At 48.3% G+C, this 20,302-nt stretch overlaps 1 protein-coding gene across 1 annotated transcript; it reads left to right on the top strand.

Moving 5' to 3' along the window:
* Positions 1-4,445: 4,445 nt before the first annotated feature.
* Positions 4,446-20,300, top strand: LOC122374717 (neuronal PAS domain-containing protein 4B-like). Its single transcript, XM_043353637.1, has 6 exons — positions 4,446-4,935; positions 7,853-7,946; positions 9,955-10,127; positions 19,019-19,074; positions 19,756-19,845; positions 20,217-20,300. Exons 1-6 carry the CDS (start codon positions 4,917-4,919, stop codon positions 20,298-20,300), a joined length of 516 nt encoding a protein of 171 aa, XP_043209572.1. The 5' UTR covers positions 4,446-4,916.
* Positions 20,301-20,302: the final 2 nt, after the last annotated feature.

Here is a 20,302-nt window from a genome sequence, read left to right as displayed (position 1 = left end):
CAGCTTTGAAAATGTAAACAAGCTGGTAGTTTCATTACCACGCGCAGTGGAAAGGGGAGGGGACGAATTTCGCCCACCCCTCCTGTTTTTCGCAAATATCTAATGCCGTAATCATTCTGTGAACGTCAATTGCTAGTGCGTGCCTAACATTTAATAGCGCATCTTGCCGTCAAAGCAATAAGTAAATCGGTCCACATTTTTTTTTTGTGATGGGTGTTCAGTCAAAAATCCCGCCAGTGCGGGGGCGCAGAATCCGGTGCCGGCCGATTCTCGCTGCCGGCGCCGGACGATTACGTCTTTGCATTACGCTGCTTACCGCTGCTAATAATCGATTCGCGTCAAGACCTCTGTGAACACATAGAAATGTACATAGAAATGTAATGTAAATGACCTTTTAAGTTCAAATTCGACGCGTCTCGATGAGAGGATCACGGTGCCGGCAAAACAAGTGTCGTGACACTTTTGAGTTGTAAGTTATTGTTAGCAAACACTTTCGGTAAAAACATTACAACCTAAATTCCGTTTAGAGTATTTGTCCTAAGAAGAAAGTTTACGGTTAATTTTTGGTCAAAGCCTCATTATTTTTTACTCTTTTTTTTCAAATGTTGCCTGCCGCGTGTCGCTACGTGGCCTAGCAGCCGAGTTAGACGGGGGGGGGGGGGTCAAACACTCCATGCCCGGCGCACCCCTCGCGCCGACCACCGAGCACTGAGTATAGGTGCGGGCTCAGACGGGAATGGTGAACGACGTAACTGCTTTCTTCTGGTGAAAAAAGGAATTAGAATTGTCGATTGATACATGCAAATGCTTTAGCAATGAAAGTTTTTCTTTATTTTACTCTTTGACCATTTTATTAATAACGCAACGTTAAAATATCGCAGACGCCGCGTTTTTCCAAGCCCATTGTCAGTTTGGCTCGTTTCAAACACGTACTGTAAACAGACGCTCTGCCATAAAACTTATGCTTTATGTTGTGCTGACATAAACGGGGGCAACATTCCCTTTTGAGGAAAGGAATCCTTCACTCCATCATGCGTGCAATGTCTGGTCACCTTATCATAAATAGTGGCCATAAAACCTTGATGCTTACGAAATCCGGGTTTGCTCTCGGTGACTTATGCAAATTTTATGACACCTGTATATGCAGCCACATGAAACCCAAATTGGAGCAGCATACAGCTGTATATGCAAATTGTTCTGCTACATCTTTGAGACTTGAAGAGTGACCACAGGAAATATTCAATGGAATAGGTGGAATATTGTTACATGAACTTCATTAACAACTGTTTATTGGCGCAGAAAGTAAAATTTTTCAATAGTTCCTGTATCTGAGGAGGCCGTTAAATCATGATTATGATGAGCGGATAAAAAAATGTTTGACGCAACGTTTGCTATCTGGATCCTTGCTATGATTCCCTGTGATTGTGGTCTTCTTCACGGTATCTAAATGCTCGAAATTTTCGATAGCATAGTTGTAGCTGACTGAATTGTATTCGTGGACGGTTTTCGGCTCCTTTATTTGCTTTTATTGGTCGATTACTTACTAAAATAGTACTTAATAGTGTAATTATATTTTTATGAATAGTAACGATGATTTCAAATAGGCAACGAGACGTGCACCTCGTGTTTTAACCAGCAACCACCTAGGGGAGTCGGATCCGGTCCCTTCTGTTTGTCCTTGAATTAGTCATAAACCGTTTAAGCTAGCAAACGTGGCTGAAACGTGGAATATGTACCTTTCTTTACATCAATCTGACGATTGTTGTTAAAGTTGCATGCAATATGATAAAAAATCATTTTTAGGTATACCCATTTTACTGACCCATCTACACGACATTTCTCGTCACAAAAAGGTGCATGTTCGAAACATCGCCAAAAATCGAGCGTACGGGGACCCGCAGTTGCTACTGTACACGAACCCCAACTATAGCTGTCTGTCCTGTCCAGTAACAACCGACAACATTGATATCGACTGCCGGTCCCTGTACAAGAGCAGCTGAGGTTTTCTGTGCATGCCCTCTGACAGCTTATCGTTGTTCCCTGTGAGGGTGCTAGGACAATCTACTCAGGGTCGCTGTACAGTAGCAACTGCGGGTCCCCGTACAAGCAAAATGCAAATCAAAGACGTCAAAAGACGCACAAACATTAGTTCTCCAAATGGCTAACACCGAGTTTCCAAAACCTGTTTTGTTCACCCCTAAAATGAAAAACTTACTTCTTGACCTGCGTCTTGAGATCAACACTTTAACAATGAGAAAAAAAGCGGAATAAATGTTTGATATAACTTTTGATGTTGAAATGTTTGATGAATAAATGTTTTGGGACGCAAGGTATGACCCCCTCCCTCCCTCGCAATTGGCTCCTACTGCACTTAAAAACACGAAATTTGCAGGGTAGGTAGACTTGCGGAAAATTTCACCCTGTACAAATTTGATGGATAGTTGGTTCAATATTTCGGGGAGCTTGTGAAGAAAGGTTAAAAAGGCAAAATTTTTGCTAAAACTGGTCAATTTTTGTTGCTTTTAACTTTTGCTTTTTTAAAGCATCAAGCAAAAAGCACCAATGATCTCAGCACGCCAACGCGCTTCGAATGCTTTATTATTTTACTTAATTGAGGGAACTTTAAAAGTTCGTTAAAGTTCATCTAGATTAATAGTTAAGTTATTTAATTCATACAAATGCTTCACTTTGCATATCATTCGATTCGGTTGATTAAGAGGAGTACAATGATATCCTTTTTGAAGCTCTATCTTTCATGTGTGCCAGGTTATCAGCAAAAACGTTGTCTGACTCATTTGACCTCAGTCGACCCGGCCTTAGCGTTCTTGCACCAAAGAAACACAAAATTAGTCTTGTGTTGGTATATGTTGGAATTGTGGCACAAAAACGATGAAATGGAGTGAAAAGTTCCAATATTTTTACAATTAGAACCATTTGGTTGAAGTTTGAACATAAAATATACTTATTCTGAGTGTTGCGATACACATGACCTCTAGATGACCTGAAGTTGACGAAATTTCAAAACCAGAATAATATCTCATTCAATGAGCTAACAACAATAGCAAGTTTTTGTTACTTTAATCAGCTAAAAAAAAATGGAATGAGAACAAAATAAAGATCATTTAAGTGTTATTAATGACGTTGTACCCATTTTTTCCTAGTGACCTTTCCTGAGGTCACTGCGATTTGAAATTTGCAGGACATGTGTCAAATAGATGCCAAATAGAGTGTGCTAAACTTTATGGCGCTGTATGCTCCCGCTTTTACGCTGTGTAAGACTTGGTTACTTGGCTGATAGTTATTCTAGGTAATGCCGCTACATCATTCCAATTTTGCACCGACTGTGAACCAGCTTTGTGATCTGGTGATTTGACCTGAAGTGACTGTGACTTGAAATATAAGGAAATGTGTCAGAATGATGTCCCATAGCTTATGCCAATTTTAGCGATGCTACGTGCGGGCATTTTTACGTTATTTGCGAAAAATTGTTGTTGTTGAAAGTTGCTAGGCTGGCGAGGGTTAAATGTGTCCGAGTTACCATCAGAATCGCTCCGAGATGAGTATTCTTTTAGAGTTTAGCGAGTGTTCTACGCAAAATCATATGTTTCGTGGACTCCCTGAAACACATGAAAAAAGGATTTGAATTCGGACAAGATTTTGACAACTTCTTTTCCTCAGTGTTATAGTGCAGACACATGAGAACATTAAGATTGCAAAGTATCGTTGTGATGCCGATAGTAGGACATGAGCAAATTGCAAAAGTTTGGTGGTCATGTGTTGGGCAGTCGCTGAGTCCCGCTGCTATATTATCAAACGTCTTGAAATGAACCCTTCGCTTATACCCTTCGCTTATAGGCGGATATGTTTTTGCGCTGTCACACAGCAAGACATACCTTATATCAGTCAGAATTTTGCTTTTGTAGATGCAGGTACCTTACTGATACAAGACGTAAGCTATTCAGTACCTGCTTTCAATAGCGAGTGCCGGTTCGGCTCGAACTGGGCTGACCTGTGGATCGGTTTGGAAGCGGACAAGGCAGTTTTAGCTCGCATGGGCTGATTGCAATCTTGCTAGAGGATTACCGTGCTGCTTGCTTTTGTGGACATCTGAAATACCAAAAATACCAGATATCATACCAAAGGTAATAATTAGAGATTGATATGGGAGGCATACCTATAGGATAAAATGATCGCGCGGTTATCATGGTAAGGTTGAAAGTGAGCACTGAATTTATCCCACATAAAAAGAGACCATGCCTCAAATAATTACTTCATCACCCATAAATAAACCGTTGTTTCAATAGGCTCATTGCAATGACCCACTAACCAGGGCACATTTGCACTGAAACCCTTGCCTCATGCATCTCGCAGTGCCATAAATCACGACTGGGTGTACGTTCTCGCCCCAAATTATCGTCGTGGCTCAATTCTGGCCGACTGCTCATTATTCCGCTCGACTCAAAACTCGATCATCGCCACTGGGCTGACCCAGTCCGCCTTTTCCCATGAGGATAGCCGCTCTCGCTACGGCGGCTCCATTCTTTTTCGGCCGTCGCGCGCCGTCCACCAATCAGCGCTCTCGCTGCCGGGCGTGGACCAATGAGCGGTGAGCGGGCCGTCGGGTCCGGCTGCCGGCCCGTGGGCCGACTGGTGGTCGCTGGTCACTCGACGGTTTAGGACGGCTGTGGGCGTTGGTGGCGGCGGCGTGGACTCTGTGACATCTGAGGTACGGAGGGCCCTCTGAAACCACGGAGCTGGACAGTCGGGAGAGGACCGCCGTCCAGCGGTGGACAGTGCGAGGTGGACTTTGGTGGACGGTGGACGCAGTGCGGGACAGTGGACGAGGATTGTGGAGTGGAAACACGGGAGTGACGTGGGAAGGTGACATTTTGTGACGACGAACTGGAGCTTTAACCATGGATTATCATATCAAAGGTGAGCACGAATTGCAACCGTCGGCAGTAAACCTGGCATTTCAAGCTGACAGGGATTGTGTCTGTGGCTCAGCAACATTGTTATCATTGCGGGGATCTCAGGCGTCGTGAGACCCCGTGCGAGGGGGCAGCATAGGGCGCCTGTGTCGGCCGACCGACGCCGCCCACACGGACAAGGTCAGACGCGGCCAGTTGCAGTCACAGTGGGTCAAGGCTCGGGTGTCGTGCCAAACGGCCATTCATCTGCGATACGGCATCCGTTCGCGCCGAGCGCGATAGCCATCTGTCAAACTACGCTGGCCAGTAATTAATTGGTATTTGTAAGTCAAGTGAATGGACATTCAATGGCTCGTGTATTGCAGCTGTTGAGGCCAGCAGGATGAAAACATTTTAGTTTACAATAACGCAAATGGCGAACGAAGCAACGAAATTTGGAGCACCTATGCACGCTGAGTTCGGATTGCGTATTGCGAACGGTAATGTCTGCGATAACTGAGACTACCAAAGAGCAAACGATGGACATTCGACGGTCTGTGAATGGACATTGGACATTCTGCTAGTGCATAATGTCTCTTTGCAGCTAAGTCGGTGACCTCTGCTAGGCTGGAACAACTGACCGCGGCGGCTGAAACTGCCCCGTCGTCTCCGCTGCAGCGGCGCAGTTTTCCACTCGCAGACGCCATGCGGGCCAATGCAGTGGAGTCCGTAGTCCGTACCCTCCATCTAGGATAATGCACTGATACGCATCAAATGGCAATGCCGATGTACCGTTCCGCGGTGCGCTGAGCCCAAGGAACTGCGGCTGGCAATGTTCGGAGCATTCGTATGCTGCAAGACAGATGACATAACCGCCGCGCTGGTCGCAGAGGGAAGGTTATGAGTGCTGCAAGTTTTCACCGGCTTGGAGATCCCGGAATATTTGGCGAGCATGACAGATGTTCCTATCATTTTGAGCACAATGCAACGTACTGCAAGTTCCGCGGTGCATGCTCAACATGGAGTTATACGACTGTCCGTCTGCCCCGCCTGCGCATAGACAAAAGCATACAATGACAATAATGCAAAGAGCGGACCTTGAGGACTGCCGTTCATACAAAGACTGACTGGTTGAACTGTTATCTGTCATACAGTCCTGCAAACAATGCGCTCTGTCTGTCCTCATTGTTCGCCTCTGTTGAAAACTGTCGCACAGCAAAATTGGCCTCAGGACTGCTGAGCATGCGGGCGTTTTGCGCTGTCAGTATGTGTGAGATTGTTCACACCGCCTTAGACCGCCCGGTCGGCGACGTCCTAAACCTGACGGTCCTCTTTTGTGTGACCGACGCGTGGAACATTCAGACGAATGTGTTTTCACATAGTGCAGTGATTTTGATGGCCCTCCTGTGCCCGCGAGTGATAACACTTATCACGCGTTATTGCAGTTGTCGTGGCGATGAAAAGAACAAGTGAATCGGGTGGATAAATAGAATCCGTCGCGAGAATGAAGTGAAGCAATTAATAAAATGAAATATTGCTCACATTTTCGCTGCAAGTTGTGGGCTCGTAAAAATTATGGTCGGTGGGCGGGAAAATGAGGGCAATTCACTCAGTTTACGCAAATCTGCACTCTTGTTATAGCCCCATGAAACGTAAAACTGATTACCTTCACCTCAAGACGGCTCACGTCTAACGTATTCAAACTATCTTTATCACCACCACTATCCCTCTTATGGGATACTATCAGATGACCACAAACACTGCTGGCCGTTATGTCTACTCTAAGCCTTCATCCTGCCGGCTCCTGCCGTACAGACCTCCCGTGTGAGAGCTACGGCGAGCTCCCGGGAGTCCGCTTCTACCGGTGTCGCGGCGGAATCAAGTGGCCGGCGGGTTGTGACCCCGGTACGTGAGGAATACTAAGCAGCCGGTGGGGCGCGTGACGACCCACTGCGAGGTTCTCACACTGCCCTCTGATGTCTCAGCCACCCTGAACGTGCGTGATGAAGACAACGGTGGGGGCACTAACTGTCCGGACACGCTCTCTGGAGTCTTGGGGGTTCTACAAAATACGTTGGGAATGGGATGCAGCTGGTATTGCATTGTTACGTTCTGAAAGAACAGACGTGTAGCTTTGTGGTTATACATCTACAGATAATCAGGCATATGGCCAGGTGATACAACAAAATAGACTGATGCAATTTTGCTATATTTCGTGGAAACCAGCACTTTCTCTGAAACAGGTCGAACTCGAAAATGGATGTCATTGAGCGCATTTATGGCCTTGCGAATTATCTGGTTTAGATAACACCAATACCATGTTTAACTTAGCTTGTCTTAAGCCCATTTTAACGTCTTTTTGGTTGCATATCATTGCATCGACTAACGCTTGTTATGTGTTCATTTATCACCTCCCAATATCGTGTGCTATTGTATTAGTTATGCATTTAACTGAAAGTAAATACATCCCTGGAATGTGCTAACTGTTAATGTTTTAATTTCGTGGCTGGATTTACTTTTCTTTAATCGTTCGATATCGCTTTGACAGTCACATATCTTCGATCTTTGGCTCAGGAAAGAATGTAATTTTATTGTGGAATTTGATAAGAACTAAGCGCTTTTATAAGATATTTAGTACAATGTCTTGTATGTTATCGTTTTACATGCACATTAGCGACCCTTTAACTAAATATCCTATCCATTGTCTCCAATTATTCAACTCAAAATATCTTCTATTCAATCTGGACACACAACATATAATTAGACATTGTTGTATCTCACAACTCAGGACATGTATAACGTCATTGATGGTGGCGATTCCGTGGCGATTCTATTGTTATTTCCGTCACTGTAGCGTCAGGCCCTGTGTAGATGTAATCGACCGCGCCACGGGTCCGTGGTTCCTGCGTGGTCTGCAGTGACACTGACACGGTGCTTCACAGTCGAGGGAGGAGGCATGGTGGCCAGCACCGACATCGGCTTCCAGGAGACCTGGAACAGGTCACCGTGCAATACCGGCAATGGAGAGAGCATTGGGTGAGTAATGAGCATACAGAACGGTGCTGAGCCTGGGAGCGCTGAGGGAGGGTGTGATGCCATGCGACTCCCTGGAGGTTTCTACGGGTTGCAGTTTAGTAAATCTACCGTATTTTTATGTCTACCAGAATTTATAACATTACATGGCATAGCTACCATTTAATGCTCTCAAATCTTCAGATTTAATAATAATTGTTGAGCTGTTCGATAGGCGTTATCACAAGTGTATTCGCGGCCATTGGGGCGACGTAAGAAAAGAAGAAAACAACTGGCCCCAAGAACTTTAAATTATCATTTAGCATGCACGTTTTCCTTGATATGTAGAGAATTTACCACTAATTGTTAGAGAAAATTGCATTTAAAATCTTCCATTCATGCTTTTTTTCATCATTTGCACAGTATGTTCTTTTACTAAGCTAGAAACACTAATTAGAAATAGTTCCCGCATCATCAAGAACAATAGGGAAGGCTTGAAGTGAATACAATAATCTAAACGGTTTTGTAATCCATGTGAAGACACTTCTAAAATTGCCTGTAGAAATATTAAAGGCAAAAGTTCAACCTTTTCACAAGACTGATGGCTATAAACCTATTCAACGTGTGACAACTCAGCCGGTATTTCGTCGCCTACAGCCCAGCTTTCCCTAGTGACCGATAGAGGCGCTGCTATCGATGTCCGCCCGTGCCGCCTAACGTGTATTAGCTGTGTCATCAAATTTGTAAAAATAAGTTCATGCTAGGGCTGAAGGGCAAACAAGCCCCACGGCCCACATGCCAAGTGTTTCTGATGTATCCTTTCATCCTGTTAAGGCCTTTCTTCTTTCGTCTATGCAGAGCTCGAAATTTCCAGATGTCTCCGACAGGCATGGGGAGTCGGACTGTAGTTTGCATTGAACCTGCATTTCAGATTTAAGCAGCAGCGAATTCTTTGGGATCTTATGCTAGCATCTGGCATTGCAATGGAAGGGGAACCCCCCGTCGCGATGCAGGTAGCATAGACAAAAAGATATTTATTACAACCACATGTCAGTTGGGATATTTCACCCGCATATTGAGCTCTGAGCTCTCTGTCGGTCCCATCCACCAGATGGCTGACCTAATCCGCAACTGTGCGCGTCCCGGTATCGACTCGTCTGTCTCGTATATTGTCCCACCACTGTGTCAGTCTGTCGCTGTCCGATCGGACGCTGCACTTGTCAGATGTATGGCTGTCACTGATGTGTCGTATTAGACAGATTACATTGGACTACACCCGGTGCCGCGCCGGGTACAGGCGCCGGGGTACGGCGCTTGCCTTCAGAAAGGTGTTCAACAAGTGCAGAAACACGTGTATGAATGGATAAGCTGATGGTTCAGCAAGACAAAGATGCCTGCCTCTAATTCCCGCACAGTAATGAGCGCTGGAGAGCTGCAGTCATTCCGTGGAAGCATCATTGGTACGCGGTGTGAGACAACGCACCGTGCCAAACCGGTTCACATAACGACACGGTTATTGCTCATCTGTGTAAAATGAGACTCTCCACTACTAAAAAGAAACGATGAAATTTTAGCATTTAATCACAAAACTCCTAATAGGCGCGTGTCCGTTTTGGCAGAACCAGGGCGCGATTCATCAGCAACCGAGAGAAGTATGTCAACGCGTCAAAAATCGCGGCGTCACTTTTACATCCCACGGCCGGTCTAATCAGTCCAATCAATAGGTCTGCCTTGTTCCGTGAGAACTAACCCCGGACTGGCCAGACCAGTGCCGATGTGTCTACCGATTGGGGTACCACCGGTGAACCCCTGTCGACCGGTCATCCCAGCAGCAGGGATTTTTATCAACGTTTCTTGGTAGTGTTCGCGCTGTCATATTGATGATGATGATGATGACGTTGATGACCTCTGCGTTGACGTTGATGACGTTGACGCTGACGTTGATGATGAGACGTTGATGATGGGTGGTTGACGTTGGCGACGACGAGTTCGACGTTACCGTTGACCTAAAAACGTCTCCCTTGTTTCACAGCTACAAGTCGACAAAGGGTGCCAGCAAGTTGAGGCGCGACCTCATCAACAGCGAGGTGGCGATCCTGCGTGACCTGTTGCCACTGCCGGCCACCACCCGACAGCGCATGTCGCAGCTGCAGCTGATGGCGCTGGTGTGCGTGTACGTGCGGAAGGCCAACTACTTCCAGCAGGGTGAGTACGTCAGGTGTGTCTGTGTGTGTATTTGCCAAGACCAGCTATACTTCAATAGGATGAGTACGCAATGTTGGTATGTGCGTATGTGGGAGGGAGGGTTGTATGTGTGTGAAACATTGTGCCTGGTTGAGAAGGTTGCATTATAAAATGTGTCTGCCAATGATTCTGAGATACCTACAGGAAACTGCAACTTATAGTTATAAATATGTGAGCGGAAGCAATGAATGGTAAAAATTTTAGTTCCATGACCAATTCTCTAACGATTCATTTGTAAGAAGTATTTCTTTCTAAGAGCGATAAATGTTCTCAAATTTGCAGATGTCCTAATTATGCCAGTCTATCGCACTGGTTCAGATTATTCCTTGCAGTGCCTAACTCAATGCTAATTAAGTCACAAAATGTTCTCGCTGGTTTTGTTTCTGCACGGCGCAGCATATTTCATTTCCCACCGACTGGCAAATGTCAGAACCCTTACTTCCGGACTGGCCTTGTGATAATGTAGTAACTCAGTAGCTTTTTATCTGGCGGACATGATGTATTGATAAGGCGGCTCGGACAGGCTTAGCGTCTGCGGGCCAGATCAGGGTCTCACGTGAACTATGAATTGTCCGTGGGAAGCCGGGTAATAGCCCTGGGCTGGCCTCAGAGGTGAGACCTTTTTATCGGGCCGACTAAATCAATGCTCCGATCAGATAATGCCTCAACCATGAGAGTTTCGGTGATCTCCTTTGTCTTAGGAATGCATGTGGAAGGGTTAACGTGGAACACAATCTTGACGAGGTGTTTGAGAGTGATTAAAGACAGGTTCACGCCACGACGCTTGAGAAATCGGTGTTCTACAAGTACTAAGAGATGATGTATTATTGAACACAAACAATTCCTGGAGTTCCTCTCAAACAGCCAAATCGGATTTCTGACACCTCTGATTGGCGCTGGAACTGGCAGAAGCTATAAAAAGCGTCGTGTTTCTATGCTACACAAACCGGAGCGCAACTGTTGGCCATTACAGATAATTTCGGAACCGGATCCCTTCTGTACTCTGCGAACTTCTCAGTCGGTTCGCGGACCATACCATTAGCATCGCGACGGCCTTATATGTAGAACAAACCGGATTCGGTCTCATTACACATTCAGCTCACGCCTTCGATTGACAAAGATTGTCAATGCACCAGAGTAATCGCTACTGGCCAAGTTTTGTCCAAAGAGCAGATATGATCGCTAGGTCGTCCTCATGTACCCATTCGGCGATGCTGTACGGTGTAGAGCATGTCTACGGGTTGTTAAATCACTGTGTTACCGCCCTGTATAGCAGACAGAATGGCGCATAAAGTATGTCGAGTTTCGGCCCGTGCCACCTGCATGCAGTGTGGTTCACCTCGGCCGTCTGACCTCCTGAGCCCGACTGTGGTCGGACGAGGTTCTACCCTCCTCTACCTCCCACTGCACTGCGGAGAGGGCGAGTGCGTTGCCGAACTGCAATGCCAGCGTGCCGACCGAACCCGACGTGCATATCTCACATAGCGATCCGCCGGCCTGAGGCGGTGCTCTATCTGGGCGCGCATCGGCCGGAGCAGTGCGCCCGGAGCCACGTCCCGTCCCGCCCCGCCCGCCGCCGGGTCCGGGAGGCCGTGGGAGAATCGGACGAGCCGGGTTTTTCGAGCGGCACGCGGCCGGCGGTGGTTGAGATGTATGGACGGTGACCGGCCCCCTGCCCGGCACATGTCGGGTAGAGTGATTGGGACCAGACTTAGGTGAAAGGCCAGCTTGGTCACCGGCTGGTGGGTCGGTGTGTTGGACGACGGAGGTCGCGGCTCATGGAGTAGGAACTAAATAGGAAGATTAAGTCAACTGTCGTCTTTGTTGCTCTGTGGGTCAGCAACGGCGGTGAATTCTCCAGGTTTAGTCTGTTTAACCATGGTCCTTTTTCTACTGTTAACCTCATTTTTTATATCATTCCAGCTATACTTTTATCCCACAAATCCCATCAATCATCACTTTATTATCAAATACCTAAAAGGCAAATGCTAGTGAATGGTACTTGCTAAGTGCAATGTAAGTACCCACCCACTACCGGTGAATGCCTAGACAAATACCTGGGCTGCATTTCTGGCATTAAATCTGAGTGAACCGCATAGAAGGACCATTGTCAGCCGACCTCATTGTATGCATCAGCCTCCGGTAAAGCATGCAAAGCTGGTGTCGCACTGCCGGCTAAAACGTCGAAACGGTCGGCCAGCCCGAGTGCACCTGCCCGAGTGGCGCTCCTGCCGCGCGCGCTTTGCATTGCTCCCGGATGCCGGCCAATGGCCCCCATGCCAACATTTGCGATACGGAGTTTACAGTGCCGGCGGATTGGAGGACGTTATGTCACCACCCGGTGGTCGGCACAGGCAGACAGGATCCGGGATGCAGCAATATGATGCATGTATTCACCGGCTCAAATCTATCGGCGCCGGGCCGGTTGCGGGGTAGTATGATAATTTTCCGGAGAACGGTGGGGTTTTCCGCCACCGGCGGCGATGTGCCGACTGCCCCCGGGCGAATCGGCGACGGGCGATAGATCGGCCGGGAACCGGCGGTGAGCGATACATCACGGATGGCGAGTGTGCAACAGAAACAGAGATGGACGAGAGTTAGGAAGAATGTTCGATAAAGTTGTGTTGGATAAATTGAGAGTTGTGTAAGCGTTCACGGTAACCAACGAGGTATAATGGGATAGGAGATTTTATTTACTAAAAAATTATGTTAGCCAAGAACGTAAAACTTGAAGCTAAGCGGAATTGAAGAAAGTGAAGCAAAAGTTCCGTGGATGTCCCAATTTTACCATTTGGCATTTACAATGTTTGTCCAACACATAAACCTCCCGCCGACTACAAGAAGCTTTGGGTGCGTTTCACCAAAAACTGCTCAATCCAGTAGAAACCTGTCTGCTACGCGCGCCGCCTTCTTTCCCTGGTGACCGGACGGAGAAACTCTGTGCACCCGGAGATGTGCGGAATCGTCCGTCCGTCCGGCGGCGCCCGCGGACAATGAGCGCTCGATCAGGGGTGACGTGACTCCGACCCGTCGACGGTGACGGCGCCGGTGACGCCAGCCGTGCGGAGCCGACACTAAAGGCGGCCGATGACGGCCAGAGCGCCGGTGACGACCGCAAAATCGCCGCCACGCTCCACCGGCCCGCTGACAGGACACGGGAGACCGGGTCAGGTCGCGGTGACAGCGGCAGAGGTCTCCGATCAGCGTGCCGCCGGTGACGCACGACGGACTGCGTCGGCCGAGAGAGCTCCGTGAGATGGACTGTAATTATCGCCGCACTAACGCGCCGACGCACCGTGGGGACTTATGCCATCCTAGCACGCATTAAGTGGCAAGTTAAAGTATTTCGATTTCCACTTTTTTGTTATTCATTCCACGTAGAATTGTCCAGCGCATCCGAATCACACCTTAAATCGTCTGTAAAATGATTGTTTATGCCTAAAAAAACCTCTCAAAGTGTAGCTTCGTCCTGACCAGCGTCGTGCTACCTGCATACAGCGAAAAAGCACACTACAATAAAACGCCCTCTCACTCGTTTCCCTGAACAGCAGGTTATAGTTGCGACATGTTTTCATTATCTTTGACTTATAAGGAAGATGATGGTATGCACGAAAATTTCCAAAATTCATCCAAATGTATAATTTTTGACCGAAATGTTAAAAATGTTAAAATGCTTCTTGATTCATAGAGTTGACAAGCAAACTATTGCCTTACAAAGTTTGTTACGCGGTGTTACGCGTGGAAATGTATATCAAAATGTTCTCCAATAATTTCTGCATCGGGGGCAGCTCTCATTTTTTGCCGAAATTTGCCTAAACCAGTCACTATGAGACGTCAAAGCAGACGGTGCCGCGTGGTTTCTTACGCCGCGCCGGGCCGCGCCGCGGCGGGTTACCCGACCGCAGCACACCGCCTGGGGGTTTCCGGTCAGTATAGGAGTTGGGAGGAGGGAGGAAGGGGGTGATACCATGTTGACATTATTTTTCTATCGCTAAATGTTATTTTTGAACAAAACAACAACACCCTTGCAACGCTGCGTCCATTTTATTGGCTATCGCCGCCAATGTTCACCTTATTGAACTTCAGTACAGAGCTTTGATATATAGGGGAGAGTGGGGTAAGATGCCCAGGGTGGGAAAGACGCCCCACCCCCTCTAGCGGCGAAACAAAGAATCGAACCTGGAAATTAATGTTCTTAGCGTAAAGCGGAAGCCTGCCTTGTTAACTGCACAAAAATTTGCGAAGCTCAGTTGGGCAACGGCTGGCTGGCGATTGCATGTTTTTTATTTGCTGCTTTCAAAAAATATTTTGCTGTCAAAACATTGTAAATATCAAAGAAGATAGATAATTTTTGCGTCCCTTGCTATAGTCGTGATACATTAAAATGCGTGTACTGTGTCCCAAACAGTTTGTTTCAGGGTGTAGTTTTATGGCTAACAAATTGTACTGATTTAATGTTACTTCGGTACCTCTGGGTAAGATGCCCCCTGTCCTGATGGGGAAAGACGCCCCCCTAAATTCGTAGGCTGTCCCTCAAGCATCCCATCAAATCATTTAATACATACTTGTGATTAGAGACAAAAGCCGATCTGGGACTATTGAGAGTCCAGTACGGTCGGGTGCTCCCCATGCCGGTCTCTCGGCCCATACAGCGACTTTTTGGGCGGCATCTGACTCTGAGAGCCCTCGCGACGGCCTCTGTGGGCCCCATTATTGGCTCCAGGGCCCCTCACGACATCCTTTGAGGGCTCCCACGTTGGCTCCACGGGCCGTGCTGGCATCTGAGATCCCCACGATGGGCTTGAGGGCCCTCAAGCATCATGAAGACCTATAAGGGCCCCACAGTGGTCTCCGAACGCCACCACGGAGGCTTGTTTGGCCGCGCTGGACTATGATGGCCCTAACGATGACCTCTGAAGCCCCTTACGACTACTTTTGAGGGCCCTTACGATGACGTTTGGTGTCTACTGCAGGCTCGAAGGGACTGCTGATTCGTTCACGCGATTCACGTGCCCATTTATGTCACTTATAGTGCAGGGGGCATCTTACCCAACGCCAGGGGGCGTCTTTCCCACCCTGTGGGGTAAGATGCCCCCTTTCACTTCTTCAGGGAAATGCTTAATAGCAAAAAAAGTTATCATATTTCAGGCACGAAAGTGTGATATTTTTGGAGAAAAATGATGTCGGCTTCCGTTGAAACTCCAAGTTTGTGCTTTCCGATCGTCATTTTCGAATAAAATCTGACATAGTAAAACCCTGGGCATCTTTCCCCACTCTCCCCTATCGAAAACTGCTGCAACTTTGTAAAGTGAGGTTGGAGGTTTTTGGGGTGCTAATCACGAATTTCAAGCTAGTTTTGATCAAGGATGATGTTTTCATGCTAGGCCGGGTCAGGTCAGGCCCGACCAGTAGGTGTCTTGCCGGCTATCCATAGAAGGTAGGCGTCGAATACCTTTGACGGCTTCGTAGCATGTTCCGTTAGGCACCAAAACTACTTAAATCTTCAAATGGGTGTTAAGTTCGAAATAAGCTCCAAGCACTTATCTAGAAAAATCGTATAACTTGAAAAAGTCAACTAAGGTCATCTAAGGTAAATGACCTTGATTTGACCTTAACGTGACCTTAAAATGCAAAGAACAAACAGCATTTCATACCTTGGAGAGTTAACAACCACAACAAGACTGAAAACGCGCCGATAATGTGCGCTGATAAGCGCCAAATCGATAACAGCCTGACATGGTCTGGTGAAACAGGTCACAGGTCAAATTTTTATTAAGGTCAAGGTCATGATATTTTAAGTGTGTGAGTAACATTGATCGATTCGAAGGTATAGAAAGTTTCGTCGTGATCCTCCACGTTTTGCTTGAGTTAGTATGCGAAAAGTCGAGGACAGAAGTCTGTGCGACCCCCTCCCCCTTTAAGTGCAAGGACTAACAAAGTGCAAAGGTTAAGCCCGAAATGCCTTTTTGGTGATTGGGCTAGACATGAACAAATATCTACTTCTAAAACGATTGTAGTTTCGTTCTACTTTTTTAACGCTTCCACGCCCACGATGCATTGCTAGCCGAAAACGCTTCAGTGCTAAGTCCGTGGGGAGGGGGCGGGGGAGGGATGGGGTCAAGCAGGAGAGTCAACCATGTTGTCAGGGATCATACACCCTAAGCCTAACCATTTAAAGGTGAAATAAAATTAGTTAAGGTAGCGGAGGATGCGATATAAATAAATTCGTGCTAGGATCGATAAAAACCCCACAGTGGACGGTACGTAGCGCTCATTGTGTCAAGAGAAGAGCTAATGCAATGGTTAATCATCATGAGCGAAGGTATTACTGCACGGTATAATTTTCCGCCTGGCAATGGTGAGACTCGACGCTGCGATTCGTTTCGCGGTCGCGCTCGGTTCGCCGCAGGACAGTCCGGGACCGTGCCGTTCGGGCATTAGTCTGCGCTGCTGCCGTACGTGTGTATTACCGGGCCGTTAACGGCGCTCGGTGCCGGCATTCCGCCGGTGCGAGAATGATCCCCCGCCCGCGGCCAACCGTTTGACCCCGCTGACCCGGCGCCGCTCGCTGCTGACCTGCGCCGGACCAACGACTTTGTTCGCGTCCTTCACCTGGGAGGAGAGAGTTGAGTCGACTCGCACGGTGATCGCATTAGATTAATTAATAATTTTGGCTTGGTGTGATTAATTATTCGCGCGAATTTAGGTCAGCAATGTGACAGGGTTGTCGATCATTGTAAAAGTGAAACAGTTCCTGAAATTCATAGGTATGAATATAAGGGCATCAATAGTGTACCAAGAAGTGAACTATCGTTGACTTGGTGTCCCTGCAGGGTTCTCAGAAATTTTACGCTGATTGCGTCTATCATCATAGCGCATTAGCAAGGAGTGTAACACGTTTTTCACGTCACGTCTCACCTCCACTTCAGCGAACACTGTATCTGGACACGGGTGGAAAGGCGACCGCCACTTAGCGACACATGTTGCGGTAACCCGCGCGGGGGACAGACTCGCATCTCGAAGCAGCACCCAGGCTAGGGTCACAGCGTGCTGACCTTCATCCCTGACTGGCGTCACCACACGCAAAAACTTTAATCGGACAGCGCCGCCACCGACCAAACCTCGTTCGATATTAACCCGGTATCACTGTTGTGAAACGTTGATACGATACAACCGTGATACGAGCGTGATGCGTGTGTGATACGAGTGTGATTCGACTGTGATACGGCAGCGACAGTGAGTGAGTTATGGTCCGGTGACCGACTCCCGGACCCTGCGCCGCTAATGTACGATCAGCGATGCGCGCGCGGCCGACGGCCGGACGCGGCCCGTGCGCGCCTCCGATCAGCCGCAGCCATTAACATCTAATTGCCGCAGATTAAAATGTAAACTGGGCAAAAAGCTGACCTGACGGGCGGGGTCAGGCCGGCAGGATGTGACCCAGCGCCGCGACAAAAACGCCGACACCGAGCTGCTATTACTGCCGCCGGTTGATGTATTTTTAGCTGAAGTTATTTTTCCGGTAAAGCCGTCTTTGTGAACGGCCCAGCTGGGAAGGCAGAAGGTGAATACGTTCCGTTATGGACGGTAGCGACAGGCGAGAGCATTCATAAGGGACTTGGGATCGAGGTGAATGGGTTTGCATCGTCATTGTTGATAATTTGTGACTGTGGTATGGTTTTTGGAAGCACGCGATAGTCACTTTTTTAGAAAGTTAACGACGCCATATAATCTAAAGCATGTTTCTCTAGCTTACGCTTTCGAGTTCTTTGCTTTCCCTGCAAAAATGCATCAAAGAAGACAGCTAAGCCAATCATGTTTCTTTTGATTAAAATAATCTCTCAAAGTGGCCACAGCGCATTTGTCGTCCTTGATCGGTCAAGTAGCCACAGCCTAGTCTTCGACAAATAGCCACAATCCATCACCGATGACCAAAATCTGCGGGACCACCGTGCCTCGGACCGCGGCGTCACAGACGGCCCAAGAAATCTGGTCTGACTGGCAGCTAACTGTCGAGCGGGGCGGGGGCGGGGGCGGGCCGCCCGCTGCAGCTGACCGTGGGAGCGCCTTTGCCGGCCGTCGGGACCGCTGTCGATATGTGGTCCGATTGTGTGCCGGCCAGTAATCCCATGTGATGCCGGCCGTCGTCCGGTCGACCACGCCCGTCCGGACAGTGGACGGCACGGGGCGCGCGGCGGCCCACGCCACTCGAGAAGGCACCTTATCGATGGCCGTCGCCGGCGCACAATGCCCGACAGACCATTCTGGCCGGCGCGGATCATTCATATATGTGACGCGTTTGTTTAGATTATGTTAACTGCACAGCCGGTGACACATAAATCGAGGCGACAGCGGCGGGGCGCCGGGCGACGCGGCGCGGCGGGCGGCCACCCCAAGGAGGGCTCTATCCATCACCGGCGTCTCTGTTCCGCCGCCCCCGCCGCCCCCGCCCCCCGACCCGCCCCCGCCCCCGCCGGCCCTCCAGCTGAGAGCACCGCCGCCCTCCCCGCGTCGACAGCCAACCACCCACTAATGCAAAAACGCTGTGAGCTGCTGAGAAATGATCCCTGACGGCTCCCGGGGCTCTGTGTCGTCCGAAATGGTCCGGACGGAGTAGACGGACGCTGTTCGGTGCAGGCGCAGCGGAGAGCCGCTGCACTTAGCGGCGTTTTATAATCAGCATTAAGCACAGACACTTGGATTACACGTTTTAAATTTCTTGTTACTTTTGTTTCATCTCTTCCATAAAAAGAGGAATTGAGTATTACTAGGATCGGCAAGCGTATGCGAACCTACGTGATTGTGATGTACTGAAGTTTCTGTTTCTAATTGTAATGTTTTTCTTCTTGCAGTGTTCAAGAACATCGAACAAGAGCCGAACCAGCCTCCTCCGCTGGGTTTTTCTAAGGTGAGTCACAAACAACTGACACCCGTGGCGACGCTGCTCGGTGTTCCCTGCAGCAGCATCCGTGCCCGGCGACCTGTGTTGTGGGCTCTGTATCACGCGCTAGCGTTACACGCCCCATTGAAGTCCCCACCGGCCGGTGATGGGGCCTGTGCGGCATCAAAGTCTCCGCTGTGGCGGCGGCACGGTTCAAAGGCTGCCGGCCACATCCACCCCTGCCCGGTGTAGAAACCCGCCCGCCCCGGTAGGACGGAGGGATAAGGGTGGTCGCGCAGTGGCTCGGACGCGCCCCTAGCTACCTCATTATCGAGCCAGCGCTAACAAGATCATTTACCGGAGAAGACAGATCGCTTCTGGAGCCGGGGTTTCAGTATTGGCGGTCTGACTGGCCTGCCGAACTAGCTGATCTGTGTGGGTTTTGGTGGAACGGCGGCCAGCACAACAGGTCGAGGATTAATTTACAGACAGATGGCTGTGCGTGCGTAGGGGATTGTGGTTACAGATAGGATATGTGATAATATTCGGAGATTATGCGTGTTTTATTTTGCTGCTGCCTAATTGGTTTAAATGAGATATTCAGAAGAAATGCCTGTTAATCGAGTTGTCAGTGGTGCTGTGGGAACGATTTGCCGCGGAATGCTTCTGGGTGCTTTTTGTTTCTATTTGGGTTTTTTATGTTTCCAGGCAATGAATGGATTCATGATGCTAACAACGCAAACGGGGAAGCTGCTATACATATCAGACAACGCTGCCGAATACCTGGGACACTCAATGGTAAGTTCGTCGTCCGTCATATATACAACGACTGAAAGTAGCTCAAATGCATATGCAAAAAAAAAAACTATTAAAAAATATGATATCAAACGTATCGAATGTTTATGATAAGTTTCATCACAGATAACAGTAGTACTACTTGTGGTTACATAATCGGCAATACAATGCTCTGAAACTCCTGTAAGTGAATATGATGCATGTGCAATTTTCAAAATATACATGCTACATAGATTTGCGTCATGGTCCATTCTGCATATATCATTTAACCTTGCGTAAACCAATCGAATTTTATGAATGCATTTTATGAAACCATCTATGTCATTTTGTTCTGGCTGCATGGCTTGCCGTTCGTCTGAGTGCTCACTGCTCAGTGTCGAGGATTTCACAACTCATCGGAGTTCGTCCGGCCAACGAACGCTCCATTCAACCTCGGGGCGTCACAAATTACCCGGTGACT

This window comes from Amphibalanus amphitrite, unplaced genomic scaffold (genome assembly GCF_019059575.1).
Source record: "Amphibalanus amphitrite isolate SeventyFive unplaced genomic scaffold, NRLGWU_Aamphi_draft 001700F_arrow, whole genome shotgun sequence".
In the NCBI taxonomy this organism is placed as follows: Eukaryota; Metazoa; Arthropoda; class Thecostraca; order Balanomorpha; family Balanidae; genus Amphibalanus; species Amphibalanus amphitrite.
The sequence above is the reverse complement of the archived record's forward strand: the minus strand, read 5'-3'. Positions and strand labels throughout refer to the sequence as shown.

Bases quoted from the DNA above. Each gene is read 5' to 3' on its own strand.
- LOC122374717 (XM_043353637.1), top strand. The intron at 10,128-19,018 runs GTGAGTACGTCA...TTCTTCTTGCAG, and splicing joins GGCCAACTACTTCCAGCAGG to TGTTCAAGAACATCGAACAA. The intron at 19,846-20,216 runs GTAAGTTCGTCG...CTCACTGCTCAG, and splicing joins AATACCTGGGACACTCAATG to TGTCGAGGATTTCACAACTC.